At 40.7% G+C, this 16,963-nt stretch overlaps 1 protein-coding gene across 1 annotated transcript in view; it reads right to left on the bottom strand.

Moving 5' to 3' along the window:
- Positions 1-16,963, bottom strand: part of LOC147734756 (aldo-keto reductase family 1 member C1-like) — a 124,383-nt gene that overhangs the window by 15,873 nt on the left and 91,547 nt on the right. The window contains exon 8 of the mRNA XM_086953036.1: positions 8,357-8,522. Coding sequence (XP_086809162.1) covers positions 8,357-8,522 — 166 coding nt within the window. The remainder of the gene's footprint in view (positions 1-8,356; positions 8,523-16,963) is intronic.

The raw sequence follows: 16,963 nt of genomic DNA, 5'->3' as shown, positions 1-16,963 counted from the left end.
AAAAGATGAGGTGCATAGTATTTAAAATTGAGACATGGAGAACATTTATTTCAATGTGTTCATTTATTGACAATTCCCCAAAATCTATTTTCACTGTTGCAGGCCCCAGCTGTCCTGTATGGAAAACTTGAGAACATATTCAAATATTAGTATTGCTTTCATGGGACTGGGAGCAGCTAGGAAAATATTAGAACCATTATTTGGTATAGATACTAAAAATCCTATTGATGTATTGAGGATGAAGTTGTATTTTTAATATATAACAAATAAATCTCATTTTCACAAAGTTTCCATCTACCTACCTGAGCATTGGAGAGTCTAATTAGCATTAGTCTCTGACAGATGGTCAGGCTGTACTCAGCTGTTAACGAGATGCGCAATTCCTTCCTTCGAGGAACCACATAATAGGTCACTTTTATTGACAGGTGTAACTAAATGGGCACAGATGGCCCATCTGAGCTCAGCAGAATATTTAGGGTGATGGCTGCTGGCATCTTGTTGCACAACTGTGTCAGATCCTGCTTGATAGGCCTGTCTGAGGCACATGCAAATCTGTTGTGCTCTTGACAGTGGTCAAACAGGATCATACAACAATTATTCTGTATCTCTTGCCTGGTCACTGACAGACTCCACTTCTGTCTCCTCTTTTGCTGTAGGTCCCAGGCCTGCTTCAAAACAAAATTCACTGTTAGATGTGGGAGGGCACTAGTGAGTTTCCTATGCCTGAGATTACAGCTTAGTTCCAGTCTATTGTGGCCATTCATTTACATTGGGCACCATGTGCCCGATTCACTAAGGTAAAGTTAGACGTTTGATTTAAACTTAGGCCAAATATTTAAGTTTATGACTTTGGGAATTCTCACAGAGCATTTAAGGGTACTATCTTAATGTCCGCACTCAGCGGAGATCTGCCCCAAGTGTGGACTTAAAGATAGTACTCGGAAATGCAATTTGTGAAATCCCAAAGTCGTAACCTTAGACATTTGGTCTAAGTTTAAATCGAGCGTTTTAGTTTACCTTTGTGAATCGGGCCCTATGTTTTTTGGCATTTTGCTCTGATTTTAACTAAGATTATTTTTTTCTGTAAAACAAATGTTTGGGAATTTTAATGTGGTTTGTGTGACTGTTTCTACTGTTTAGACACCCTCAAATAGTTGTTACATTTTCTTTGATTAAAGCCTTGCTACTTTGTGTTACATTAGCAGGGATTGAGCAGAGGTTCAGTATAAATTGTGTGACACCTAGTAGGTGGTGGCCTTCTCCTTTGAGATGGGCACTTGCCCAGTCATATTAATATTCCTCTTTCTAAAAATAATTAATTATGAGAAGTTGTCATAAATATAAGGAAGACTGACATCAAAATACTATATAAATAATAGGTTTAATAACACCCTCTCACTTCAGATCATTAAACAATTTAGGGCATATTACCAAGGGTCTTATCACCGCTTTAGCAGGAATTTTTCCAGCTAAAGCGGCGATAATTTTATATTTTATTATAGTGATCATCTTGGGGCCCACTTTGCATGTCAGCGATAATTATCGCTAATGATATGCAAAGTGGGCGTGCCAAGATGTTAGCGACTGGAAACAGTCGCTAACTTCGCTATCTCCTATTACCTACTTTTGGAAATATTCGCGCTAAGCACGAATATCTCCAAAAGCTAACACCTGCCCTGAGCAGTTCTTAGCCATGTTATCGAAAGGTAGGTGGATAACATGGCTAAGAGCATTTGCTCGGTAATGCATGAATATCGCTGACTTTTCAGCGATATTCATGCATTTCGGCCGATGTTTATCGCTTAGGAGATAAACCTTGATAATAGCAAGGTTTCTAAGCTATAAAAATAGGCGAAGCACGGCGATAAAATGATTGCCGCTAACCAAGCTTAGCGATAATTATCGCTTATTCTTGGTAATATGCCCCTTAATTCCTTATTCCAAAACACAGAATCTGAGAAATTCTCTTCTCTTGAGAGGGGGTTAATAAACCCTAAGTTTCCATCGATAAAACCAATGGAGCTTCAACGACAGAACGCTGCCTCCAATACCTTGATGGAGCAGGGGTTGTCAGAGGAAGGGCACTGCAACGCACACCCTATTTAGGGTGGGCAGTGTAGTGTAATTTTTTTCTGTCTGTCACAGATAGAAAAAACAAATAATGACCCCCACACTCTGGGAGAAAAATCTCAGGGTGTGAGTTCATTAGTTTTTTTGGGGAGGATAGCCTTCAAAACCAACAGCGGTCACCCACAAATGTTTTTTAACCATGAAGGAAAATGCCAAAATAGCAGTTGCTTTCAAGGGACAGAGATGACCAACGAGCCAGCAGCCATCGTTAAATTTGGTGGATAGTGGTCTGTCAGGTAGTTGGAGGTAATTCCTCCGCCACCCCGAAGGACTATACTCGCCTGCCAAATATTTTGCCCTGCATGGAACATTCAGCAAAGCATCACACATAAACAGAACTCTCAATCAGAAGTAAAAACTACCATACCTTTGTAATGCTTGAGGGTACAGCAAATTATAAGCTAGCAACTCCAACAACTGCAAAACTGGGTACAAGTACCCTAAAAGCAGACAGCCTTTAGAGCAGGCACTAACATTCAATAGTGTGACAGCACCCAGTGGGTTAGTTGATCTGGCTACAAAGAATGGTGGCATGTGGTTTTCCTGCAACGTTTACTATAATATTGCCATTCAAAAAGTAGATCAAAATTCACTCTCCTTTATGCCATGCAAAATGGGGATGACAATTCACTACTGAATGTGAATTAAGTTTTCTATACTGACAGGCAGGGCCCGATTCACAGAATGAACTTAAGACTCTATCCTAAACTTACTACTATTTTGGTATTCACAGAATGCACTTACTACTTTTGGCATTCACAGAATGCACTTACTACTTTTGGTATTCACAGAAGTTAGGATTTTGTCTTAAGTTTGTCTTAAGTCTGTCTTAAGTTTGTCTTAAGACAGACTTAAGACAAAATCCTAACTTCTGTGAATACCAAAAGTAGTAAGTTCATTCTGTGAATGCCAAAAGTAGTAAGTGCATTCTGTGAATACTAAAATAGTAGTAAGTTTAGGATTGAGTCTTAAGTTCATTCTGTGAATCGGGCCCAATATACTTGAACTGAAAGAACAACCCTAGCTGCTCCCTATGAGAAATCGTGACAGCAAATGGTCTCTAGCAGTGTTGCATTCTATCACCTATGCTTTTTAACCTTCATGTTTGCTCATTGTTCCTTCATTGGTAGAAAACAAACTGAGTTCCTCTCACATTATCGTGGTGGCAACTCTCTCCACTGGTTTATGTTGATGGCATTTTTTCAATAGATTTTACACTACTGTTCTGAAATTTGATACACAGAAACAATACACAATTAGGTATGAAGGTGATGCTTATTTTGACGTGGGTAAGGCATCGGGAGCATATACAATTTAAGAGCTTTTAGTGTTGTTGGATCATTAAAGGATTCAACACTCTTTATACTTGGCCTCTAACGCACCATTGCTGGAGCCATACTGAACAAAGTTGTATACTCGCTTTGATATTGTGCTTTAGTTCTGATTTATAAATGCATTGATAAATTTGATCTTATGGAATGTAAACTTATTCAGAAATTATTGAATTTGCTAAGGAAATCCTTCCAATTTGCCAATCACCGTCAGCTGGTTAGAGAGGCTGTTGCAGAGCTTTTAGTTTAAGTGACAAATCTGTATCTATACTCTCATGTAGGTTAATTGTCTGTCAATCTTTGCCAGAAGCAATGTGGAACAAATTTTAGGATATCAGAAAAGGAGAATTGCCGGACTTTGTAAAGAACTTAAGTGTGAATGATGTTTTGAATGAATAAAAACGTATCAATATTAGGTATATTATTATATAGGTCATACTTTACAAATTAGTGGTAGAACAAAAATAAATCTGCATAACCTACGTATTGCTAAATGTATTTTCACTGTTTACTAGACATTTCCACAAGGTGGACCGTTCTTCAGGCTTTAACCTGAATGTATGATTGTATATATAAAATGGAGTGGGGAGATAGTTTGTCAATTTTTGCCAGCAGCAATAAGGAGCAAATTATAGTATATAAAAAAATGTTGACCCGGTTTTGTAAAGAACTTTGGAATTTATGATATTTTGCAGAAATGATTACCTAAATTACTTCTTAGGTATGCTTTTACAATACATCATATTTTACAGATTAGTTACAGATCAGAAAACCAATATAAATCACATATTTTTCTTTGCACTGATTAAAGACATTACTACCAGAGGTACCTTTCTTCAAGTTTTAGAATGAAGATTGTTTTATCCTTATGAGGTTTAGGCTTCATCACCTTGTTTTGCTGAGTATAACAGAGAATTGGAAAATATCCCTGTTAGAAATGGGGTTCTCTAGTTGGCAGAGGTAGGTACCTTTGTCCAAATAGGCACCCTTGCTTCTAGTCAGGGTAAGGGGGATACACACTTTATATAACCCCTGATAACCCCCTTGGTAGCTTGGCACGAGCAGACAGGCTTATCCCAAAGACAATGTGTAAAGTATTTATACCAACACTCACAGTAACACAGTGTAAACACCACAAATGGACACCACACCAGTTTAGAAAAATAAAATATATTTATCTAAACTAAACAAGACCAAAACAACAGAAATCCAACATACACAGTTAAAAATAGGACTTTCAAAGGGTTGCAAAAACTTGTACCATAAAAAACTATGGATGCGTGACTTTTCACCGAAGTACCTATAGTTGCGTCAAAGTTCACAAGCCAAACAGGCGCAGCGGCGGAAAACAAAGAGACGCTTCACTCCTGGGAACTTGGGGAGGCGATGCGACAGTCCCACTGCACACAGAGGAAGGGTTGCATCGAATCTGCTCTGTATGGGGAGTGATGCGTCGGTTCTTCGTGACAGTTCCAGTCCGCGGGTGATGCGTCGGAAGAACTTGCCGCACAGATACAATGCGTGGAAATCAGAGATGCACTCGAAGTGTCGATTTCTGTCGTTCTTTGAGTTTCTTCTTGGTTCCAGCTCCCAAACAGCAGCAACAACCCCAAGAGGCCCAAAAACTGGCACAGGCACCTCTTGGCAGGCTCGAACTCACATCAGCGGAGTTTAGGGGAGCTGGGGTGAAGTCTTTCTGTCCCTGAGACTTCAGAACAGGAGGCCAGCTCGCTTCAGGATCTTGGAGATCTCCTTCAAGCAGGGGACACAGCACATAGCAAAGTCGTTCTCCTTTCCTTGGCAGAAACAGCAACTTCAGGCCAACCCCAGACACACATTAAGGGCAGTACTTCTCAGTTTCTCCAGCTCTTCTCCTTGGCAAAGGTTCCTTTTGAATTCCAGGAATGATCTAAAGTCTGGGGTTTTGGGTCTGATACTTATACCCTAAAATGTCTTTGTTCTCTTTGTGCAGGGGCTGTGAGCCCAGTTCAAACGAGTTCTGGGGGGCACTCTGGAAGTGCGCGACAACATCCATTGTCAGTGTGAGCCTCGGCTCCAGACACACCACAGGGGGGCCGAGCCAGCATTGTGGAAGGCATGCACAGCCCTATTCAGGTACAGGTGCTACTCCTCCCACCACTCCAAATGCAGATCAGGCCTAATGCTGACTCATCCAGACTCCTGGAGCCACTGGACCTGCCCTGTCCCTGTCACTTCTTAGCCAGACAGTCAGTCCACAAACAGGCAGAGGCACACAGGATAGTTGAACAAGAAAAAAGCTACTTTCTATAAGTGGTATTTTTGAACACACAATTTTAAAACCATCTTTACTAGAAGATGTGTGATTAAATCCTGAGTTCAGGGATACCAAACTCAATTTTTCCATCTTATCCCTATGGGAAGATATGCTCGTAAAATGTGACAATATATTACTAGAACCAGCGGTCCCTGTCATAGAGGGTATTAGGCTATAACCACAAAACTGTAGTCAGCGTCGAGTGTACTGTTGTCCCAATGGACTTTATTTAATTTATTCACTTATTCAATAAACATGAACTAACATACAATAACATAAAGGGAGAAACAAGTGGAGCGGTTCTGGAACTGAAAAGATTTCCTGACCTCAGGCATGTAGTGGTAAAGTGACTTTTCAGTGATAAAGAATACAGTAGTCACAATAGAGAAAACACATCTTGTACTACACAACAATCAAGAATTAAGAGTCGGAGTTAAGATGTTGTTGTCGAATACGTTTCGAGCCCCAACAACGGTTATGGGATCATCATCAGGATAGGTCAATCTAAATGCTTGAGAGGTAGCCTCCCTCCGTTGCCAATAATTGGAGGGGTTAAGACTCGTGCCAAGCTATAAGTCTTCAGGCTCACAATGGAGCACTATGGAGAGATTACCTGTGGCGATTTCGAGGATCTGGTCACGATTGCAAGCAGATCTGATGCATGTCCGTAAAATGTCACAAAGCATTCCTTATTCTGTCCTATGGGGCAAGATAGCCCTTCAATAGTGAAAACGAAATTGTCAGTATTTCACAATCAGGACATGTTACACACACCAGTACATGTCCTACCTTTCACATACACTGCACCCTGCCCAGGTGGTACCTCGGGACTACCATAGGGGTGTCTTATGTGTGAGAAAAGGGAAGGGCAGGGCCTGGCAAGTGGGTGCACTTGCCAAGTCAACATGGTCATTAACAAACTGTGCATAGGCACTGCGGTGGCAGGCATGAGACCTCTTTTCAGGACTTCTCATGTGTGTGGCACAATCAGTGCTGCAAACCCACTAATAGCATTTGATTTACCAGCCCTGGCACACTCAGGGCACTTTACTAGGGACCTACTGGTAAAACAAATATGCCAATCAGGGAGAACCAATTGCAATAACAATTCACACAGAGAACATATGCATTTTAGCACTGATCAGCAGTGGTAAAGTGCCCAGAGTCCTATAGCCAACAAACACAGGTCAGGAAAATATAGAAGGAAGGAGCAAAATGTTTGGGGATAACCCTGCAAACGGGCCATTTCTAACAATTCCAATATAACAAAATTGTACCAAACGTATCAACAAAGCAATCTTGATGAAGAAGGTATCTCTCATGTAACAGGCTGCTACCCCAGTTTTGCAAGTTAAAGACCCCATCATTCGAAAGGTTTGTTTATTGATCCGTGTACAAAAAGTGTCACGTAACCTTTCCTGATCTGTCTGGAGAGCATGACTCTTCCAATAAGGTTACTGAATTCTTGGACCTTCATAGAGAGATCATCATTAGCTAGGATTGTTTTAGGCATCTTTAATTTATTGAGAACAACTATTCAGTTGTTGTGACTAATAATATTGTATATTCTGTCTTAGGCTCATCATTAAAGACTAAACTGGCATCTTATTGGATTTATAGATATATCAAACATGGTCCTAATCCTTGCCTTGATCATGTCACGCTGGGATTATGGTAACAGTATACAAAAAGGTCTCCTGGATATATCTCTTTCACAACTCCAGAGAGTGTTGAAACTATACAGCTTACCCGATGCTCGGTCTGAAAAAAAAACGATTGCATCCCACTGGCCCCGAAATCCCTCCATTTGCTCCCACTATGGAAGTGACAGTTAAAATACCATGCCTTGTGCAAAAAATCAGGCCATACTCATTTATCAAACTATCTTACAGAACTGTTTGTCCCTCACTAACCTTCCATGAGCCTCATTTCTCCTCAATATTGTTGACACATTTGTTTAGATATAAGACATATGACAGTTGACCTCTTCAGGTCTATGGCGAATGAATGTGAAAATCCCAGCACCTAATTGGAAATTGGAAAAAGACGACTGCAAATTCATAAAACAATCTACTCCTTCATCACACTGTTTGGTTAATCATAGCCTCATCTTGATTGCCCTCTCCACCTGGATCCCTAAGTCCTGTGCATTTAGAAGACTAATACCTGTTTTATATTACTCACCTGGACTAATAGGACTCTTCCTCTTCTCCAAGGCTTTGTGAAAATGTTGGATCCATACAATGGCTAGAATCTCCATGCACTATTCATCTATGCTGGATTCATTCTAATGTTGTATTGTGTTAATCACCACTCCCTCTTAAACATGCTATCACAAAGACCTCTGAAACTACTGCACAGTGGCTAGTAGTACTTGACAAACCTCTCTTGCAAAATTAATGTAAATTATTCAATTGTTTTAATTAAGATTATATATGGTTTTACATAATTATTACAATAAAGATGATTCATTCATTCATTGCCAGTAATACACAATAGTTATTCTCTATGACTACCATGTAGCCTCCTACGAGGCTACTACCCTTACAGAATTACACACCACAGTAAACATTCCTCAATCCCTCGTATTGTTTCTCACCTGGAGGTTCTGCTTAATGCGCTCAGCATTGAAGCTCTTAGCTAGGGCCACAACGTCCCTCTGAAGCTGGTAGCGCAAGGCGATCTGGGCTGGTGACTTATTGTACTTTTGACCGATCTGCCTAAGTACAGGGTCTTCCAGGAGCACTGGGGAATTTTGATCGATCCTGCATGAGAAAAGGCAATAATCTTTTCTTACTTAGTGCAACAGACTGATATGCACAGGTTTGAAAAAACTTTAATATAACATATGACTTAGACCATGATCAATATCTCAACATTCTTGACCTGCCTACATTACACAATCAGTGTCAGCTGTGTACTTTGTATGATTGAGAGTGCAGAATCCTGCATCACTTTAGGGTGTCCTACAAATAATTACTGATTCCATTCCAGGAAGGGTTAAAGAACAAAGGTCAACTAGCAGTTGTCTAGAGCGCCACCTGCAGGTAGATGTTCCATTAGTCCTACAACCAGCAAAAGTTGCACCCGTGAGGGAGATAATTGCATGACCTAGAGCCACAAAGATCCTTTCCCAGGCCCTGCTGTGAAAAAGCAAGCTTTTCAGCGTGACACTGAAATTGGCCACAAACAACAGTGTCGCTGTGAATCAGCTGCACATAACGAACAACTATATATGTATTGTAAGCTTACAACTCAATGTAGCAGTCCTTCTGTGGGGTATCCATCTATTTTAAACCTCTCTAGCATAGCTACGCTGGCCAACACAGAATACTTCCTTAACTTGTACCAAATACACACTGAACTTGTGACGCTGCTATCATCTGATAACTACCAATAGAAGTGAACAGAACTTGCAAGTGTGTCCTTATTACTGACCCTAAAAACTTCAGGTACCCTTATTAGGCTTGTGAACTTCTTTGACGTACACAGTGCTAGGGGGAGTCATCATGAGTGTGAAGGCTTTGCCATGAGTGTGACGCGTTTGAAATTCGCAGGGCTGCTGCTTGCTGTGGGTGAACCTCCATAACAGTCAAAGGGGTCATTAAATCTTGTCATTTATAGAACTAGACTTTAATAACATGTTACTTTGATTGTCCCGACCTGTTGAAGAGTGACTAAAATAGAAGACAAACTTGAAAATGCCCAGCAGAATGCGCATTGTGTGAGGGTGGGATCCCGCTTTCGACTCCAGTACCGTTGTTTTCAGTCATCTCCTTGCTACATTCCTACCGACAACATCCAGTCTCAAATTCACTTCCCAGTCCATGCCTTTCTACAATCACCTAGTACAAAATGTAACATCTTTTCAATTCATTTTTGCGGTTTGAATGCCTATGTGAAAAGGCATGAGAAACTGGCAGGGTATCTAACCTTTTATTTCCAGCAAACTCCTTCTTTTGCACCATTCAACATCAAATTTTATTCTCCGTAGGTCCCCTCAGTTGTAGAAAAGTGAGGCTAGCGTAAACGTCTCACTACGCTTACAAAAACTCCTGGCATACTATTGGTTTTTGGCGTGAAAATTCATTGCTGTCCTCTCCTTGCTCCTGACTCTGTAAAACGTTTACTCTTTGCTTAAAGATATGTTATATTCAAATTCACAGAACTGCCCTTATACTTCTTTTGTTGTTGTGCTTTCGATATTTCTGTTTCAAGATTTTTGTTTTTCGGCATTTGTTTTACACTTTGTTTTGAGGAAGGGAAGTCACACCAGTTTAGACAAGAGTTGAAGAAACATCTCTTAAAGAAACTCTTCATTCACCATTGATTAGGAGGTCCCCAGCTTCATCTGCCCACCCCAGGCCCTACTGAGAAGAGACTCCTTCACCTCACCCCTTGCTCACTTGAGGACTCTCTCGCTCACTTGATGACTCTCTTACTGAAGGCTGCACTGTTGAAGACAGGTTAGCTCAATAGCAATACAAACAAATGCGTACGCATTGTCATTTTCTGAACTATTGATAGAGGTTGACATGGGCTTGACACTGTGGTATTGTCTATTTTTTTAGTTTGAGATACAAATAAAACAAACAATATAAACATAGTGATCACAATGTGATGCAATATTGTCTCTGATGTACTCTGTTGTAACATGATGTACTTCTAACTGGTGAAGTGTCCTGTCACCTGTATTCTATAGGTTGTACAGCCTGACTATGACTCCAGTGGGAACAGTTGGAGCTGAAGAAGATATCCCTCACACTCAGGCTGGGGTTTTATCAATAAGGACAACTTCAGAACCTACAAAGTGGATGTGCCTTTTATATTTCACAGTGGCGATGTGGATGGGATCATTAGGCCTCCATAAAGGGCACCTGTAATCTTGGCGTGTTGAGCCGAGTGTCTGCTCTTCACCACTGGGAAAGATGAAACATTAGCACCGTACTATAACTATACTATTTTGGGATTAGTGATCAAAGTGTAGAAGACTATATAACAACACTGCAGAAGTTGACATCCTCTTATTAACTTGGGTCTACACTGGAAGAATGCATTAGTGATCAATTCATGCCTACATGCCAGCTGACAAAGTCAGTCAAGAGGTGGGGTTGAAAGATAAATCAACACTGACCGAAGACATTACTATTGCTAAATAAATTCACCAGTCAGTGGCATATGTAGAGGAAGGAACTTGAAAAACATGTTAGGCCCTCCGTCAGGAATGCTGAGATGAAAGATGATGAATTAAAGGTAAGAACCTACCAATCAATAAAAACTAACATCAAAGGTGTTTGCTAAATATGTGGTTTGTTGGACACATGACCACCATTAAGAAATGTTCTGCCCTTACTATTGGGCAAGATAAGCAACAACATGGGTAATTTGGCAAAGTGTTGTCTTTCAAGCACAAATAATAATAAAGTAAACTAGGTAGTATCAGAATTGGACAGGGAAGTGGGGGACAGCATTTTGATGGTGTCTGACGGGGTAACATAAAATAATCCCATAGATGTGGTGACTATATATGATATTCAAGATGAGTCTCTAGTTGATTCAGAGGCATAGTTGACCCTGATATTTAATGAAGTCTTTGTTGTAATATTTCTGGGTAACGTTAAATTAAAGGAACATGATATTGTCCACAGGGGGTTGTGTTGGAGTTGTCTGACAAATGTAGGTTCTTCAGGGGATATGGACACCAAATAAAGTTATGGGAGGGTGCAGTTCTTATAGTTAGTAACATCATAGTCATTGCTATTTTGATACGAGAAGTGGTCAAACGTGAGGTAAAAAATGTTCTGCCAAATAGGGATCCTTGAACGTGATTGTGTATGGATCTTAGGGCACTCAATAAGTGTGTCATGGTTGAGCATTTTCCTCTTCCGAATATAGCACAGATTCTTATGATGCTGCATGGGCCAAGGTTTTCCCCACTTTTGATATCACTGTAGCATATCATCCAATAAGGCTGCATCAAATGTCAAAGGATCTTATGACTATCAAAACTCTCATAGGCACTTTTCAGTTAGGATGCCTTTTTGGGCTGGTACTGGCTGCAGCTGTCTTCCAAAGGTTGATGTATGACCCATTTAAAGAATTAGGTTCTTTCAGAATAGCATCCTTATGTTTGGAGAGTCCATAGACCATGTTCAGTTACTTTTTCAAACATGAACAAAAAACGTAAACATAATTGTGAAATAAATATCCCATGTTTTGGTTTAAAGCACAGTAGACTCCTTTCTCCTTCGGGCCACAATTGGCCTGTCATTTTCCAGATGTCCATCACTTCCTTATGATTATTTACTCCTGCTCCTAGAGGGAGTAGCATCATCACCCTCAGCCACAAAAGCACTGCTGATGCTAGGTCCTTCCTCACTATCTGCTAGTGCAGCCTTTGTAGTAGAATGTGAGATTTATATTTCTTCTGGTGGTTGGGCAGGCTGCAAGTATGTCTGCTACATGGCCAAATGCATGTACACAGGTCGATGAATGAAGTTGGGATCACCACTGTGAATTTATACCTTCTCTTACAACACAAGATAGTATGTTTACTATGGCCTGTGACATATTGTCACTACATGTTGTGTCAAATTCATTGCTCATGGTGAATTCACAAATGGACTTGTGCTATGTTGCTGCACATGCAACATTACCCACTAGCCATTGGTGCATTATCTCTGCCCTTGCCTGAACTTTCTTGTTTGCCTTCGGATAGATGGTCATACTTGTGCAGACACTGGCTGCTATGTTGTGCATCTTTGAGATGCTGAATGCACAGAAGAAGAGACTGTAGTGGTACCAGCTGATGTCTTCTTCTTTTGACCTTGTAACTGGTGCCCTTTTGTTTCTGTTTCATAAAAGTTGCCCTATTTGCCCCAGATCTGAACTGGTTTGATCTCCTAACAGCTCCTCTATGTGCACATGGACCATGTATGTTATAGGATTAGCTAGGAGGCGAGTAGATGGGATAGGAGTGACCATTTGGCTTATAAAATAGATTTATAATTATTTGTAATGCTGACATGAACTTTGCTGCATGCCAGTTTCTTATGTAGCACTGTTGCTAGTCATATGATAAAGTGGGAAAACAATTGCAGATGACTTACTGCTACATTTGAAAAGTTGATTAGAAAGGATTGTGTGTGTTTGATATTTGAGCTAGTTATGTTTACTACACTAACACATGTCTGTATGAATGGTGTTTTTGCTAGGAATATAGAGGTGCTAACTTGTTCTTAATAATTTTTACTACATGTCCAGTGGTGCTTTGCATCTGAGAGTCATGAGTCCAAGCAATCCATAACATGTTGCATGTGTATTATTTGTGAGAAAATCATGATCCTACATGTTGTGAATGTGTGTGTCCTAACTTCTAACATATGTCTCCAAAGCCACACCCCAATTGGGGTTAGCTGGTATGCTGGGTACTAGGTCTGATTTCTCATTGAGTTGGACACCAGTCGAAGCATCCAGCTTCCATCTACATTCAAGCAGTTAACGTTGCACTTTGCAAAAAATTCTGAATCACAAAGTGTGATTCCATTTTTTGAGCACTTGGAATCCATCTGCTTAATAGACAATCCCTCTGTAGTTATGTCATGCTTGGTTAATTGGACGGCATCAACTCTTTCCTTCTCATCTTTCTTCTGTCAAGAATTTTTTTTTCCAAGAGAAGCTTGCTCCTATGTGCAAAGCCTAGCAAGATTTGTGCTACAAAAAAGCCACAATTTTTGGTTAATCCCAAAGGCTATCAAGGCTATGCAAATGTCTCCATCAGGCATCTAGATATCATGTCATCTGTAAATCATGTTTGGTGTCCTGCCTCTTTTGCAATGGCCTTACATCTTGAAATTCAGGTCTAGGTCATCAATACCCAATAACCCTGCTGGATGTAAGTTGAAGTTGAGTGGCGTGCATCTTACCATATCAGTAAAATGTCTCTTTAAAAGATGCTAAAGAGTTGTCACTGAGATGTAAACTTGTCTGTGAAACATAAGGAGTACCTCGAGAATGAGCACTTCTCACTACATTGTTCATGATAAAGCCCAATTTCCTCCAACTCTGGTACAGATATGCAGCTTAAATGTGAAACATATAATGAAGGTTTAAAGAAACTTTTTCAGTTTTCTAAGATTTTTATCAAACTTAGTTCTTCAAGCCCTGACAATGGTGGATGAGGATTACTTCGTAGCACAGCATAAACCCAGCGCAAGGCAGCATTCTTAGTGGTTAAGAGTTGAATGTGAATAGATATGTAATTCGCATTAAACCTTTGACTTATCTCATTTCTGCTCCTTCATGCGGAATGACTAGTAATTGCAATGTGAGAGAAACAATGACAGAGAGAGGTAGGACAATGGGGTAAGCCCCCTTCCCCTGAATAATAGTAATTTAGACCAACGTGGACAGACCCACTAATGAATCCTCATGCTAGGATGAACCTGTCCAATACACAGGAATCTCTCAATCAAATGGGGAAGGATCACTTGTCCTGCATAACCTGGGTATGCAGGTCGCGTACCAATTTGTCCCAAATTAAAAACCCTCATACACGTGTTGGATCTTACGTTAGAGTGGTATATCTTGGTTCTCCGCTACTTGATCACGTGTTTGCATAATCACAGGGTTAGTAGTTATGCATCCTCCAGCCGGAGGTTCACCCTCGGTTAAAACAGTAGTGATCAGTGATATGTGGGGTATGTCCTATTAAACAGCTCGTACAGCCAGATGAATGTCTTTTAATGGGTCTGGATTCGAGTATATTTAAAAGGTTTGTTGGTGTGTATAGGAGAGAGATAAGGACTCTCACACACTCAGATTATTGATAAAAAAGGTCGACATGTTTCAGCCCTTGTTTGCCTGGTAGGGTCAAGTGGGCTTTCTTCAGGACCAAGTGAAGGGTGAGAAGAGACCAAGGGAATCTCAGTGAGTGTAGTAACCTATAAACAGTATTGGTTGTTCATATGGAAAATTGTGAATAAGACAGATGTATTAATCCTTCTCATCAAAAGGTCTCAATGTACCTTTTTGTGTTTCAATTCATGCCTCAACGGGTCCCCATAGAGAGTCGGGGAGACTGCGTCCTCCGTACACGACTTGTGCTGACTCGACCTCACGGGGCCCGTGATCCTTCCCCATTTGATTGAGAGATACTGAACATTAAGGAAGCTGAACGGATCACGTCTTCCTTCTCCCTCCGCAATTGATTTTTTTCCATACACAGGAATACCAGAAACCAAATAGGTTTTTAAGAAGAACCGTCACCCACCAACCTAGTTGGTGGCAAGCTTCATCATTGGGTTCCCAGCTGGGCTGCCGAATGCAACCCAGCTGTGCTTTGATGCCTGAGTTACAGTGAAGCGGGTTTTGTTTTTTTCAATGTGATGTGTGTTAAAAGTGGTGAAGTTAAAAATGCCTCTGGGATTCCTTGCTGACAACATTTTTATTCCCAGGGGCATAGGACACAGTTAAAAGAAAAAAGGAGGCTAAAGTGAAGACGAATAATTGGTCTTCGGTATCCCTCAAATACTGGTCGACATGTTTCAGCCTCATCAACAATAGTGAGGCTTTATTCAGGACCATACAGTGTGAAATGTGCTGTGGCAAAAGGAAGCCATGTTCATTTATTTTAGCACACATGCCAGGGTGTGCTGTGCATGCAGTGGTGTACTGTACTTACGGACAAACCATCTGATTAGAACCTGTAATACAAAACACAACATAAAGGGCATGCAAAACATGTAAAGGAACGTAATTGAGACTGCTCCTTTCTCGTTTTAATATCCTTTTGCTACTGGTGTGCTTACCTATGAATTCATGAGCACTCCGTGAGTTGTTTTCAAGGATTCTTTTTATATATGCAGCCTTACACACAAAGACATGCAACACACCTGGTGTATGGAAATTCATGCATGGTGGTTTGGTGCAGGCATGCATGTCTCGTAATTACTGTGCTTAGCTGGCTTATGTGACCACTTATCTATGTGATCGCAGCACACATGATTTGTGCTAATTATAGCTATTGTTTGGCCTCTCCAGTGTGAATGCTATTATCGGTAGCTATGTCCTACAAAATGGCGGCCAAGGTGCAGGATGGAGGCAGGGATTACCTTTGCTGTGAGTGCATGCGTTCCTGTAAGCATGCAATTTTAAAACATTCATATTGTCACAAGAAGAAGTGTAGGTGAAAAAGGCATCTTACACCAGCTACGTGATTACAGTAGCTGTATTAGATCCCGGAAGGGGTGGACTACTGTAGTCAAACACTGTTAAAAGACAAATGTGGCATCTAAGTAGGTAAAGGCACTCTGCCTTATAGAAAAATGTGACCGAGTGGAGCCAAAGTTGGGCCAAAGCCTATAGTAGGGACTCACTTCATCAAGGGTGACGGCTCGCCTGCCTCACCTATTGCGGTCTTCTTGGGATCCCGGCGATAACTGAAGCCGGTGGTTTCTATTCTTAAAAAGCTTCCCGGCAGTAGCCCAAGGCGTGGCCTCATCTGATGACGTGTCAATCAGGCGCTTAAGCACGTGATTTGGGCGTAAGTTCATATCTGGGCTTTTAATGGTGCGAAGGCGGAAGTGGATGGAGTACGTTAATGCTGCCAATGTAATTACGACATGTGGTACTCCATCACATGCTGATTGAAATACATTTCTAAGTATTTGTGTGGCCTATGGTAAATGTATGTTTTTGTATATTTTTTACATTCCCAGGGCTGATGTGTAAGTAAGAATTAACATACTTAAATATATATGGAAAATGCGCTAAACATAGGAGATAAAATGTGGAAGAAGTTATCCTACCATTTGCCTACAGTGTAGGAAGGGTACTTGCCCATTCTGAGTGCTATTATACCACTAATTCCAGTCGCTGTTATTGGTGGACTAGATCAATATCAGTAGTTGGTTAGTAGGAGCTAAGGTATGTAATTCTTTGCATAATATCGAGGCACTGAGATGTTGTGCCTTTGATGATGTCGGTTGTAATATGGTTTATAAGGATGCAGGACTCCTGGAAAAAATAGGCCAGAAAAGGGCTGTTGTGTTGTTAAAGGCCACATGATTAGTGCCTTAGTAATGCTGCTTACTCCCATGTTCATTAAGTAGTTGAGCCCCGCTATTAAGGTCTGTTCAAGGAATTCCTTGGGTTGTTATTGAGTCAATTTTTATGTGTTGATAACCGGTAGACCCAACGTTGTTTC

The sequence above is a fragment of the Lissotriton vulgaris genome, chromosome 1_2 (assembly GCF_964263255.1).
Source record: "Lissotriton vulgaris chromosome 1_2, aLisVul1.2, whole genome shotgun sequence".
Taxonomy (NCBI): domain Eukaryota; kingdom Metazoa; phylum Chordata; class Amphibia; order Caudata; family Salamandridae; genus Lissotriton; species Lissotriton vulgaris.
The sequence above is the reverse complement of the archived record's forward strand: the minus strand, read 5'-3'. Positions and strand labels throughout refer to the sequence as shown.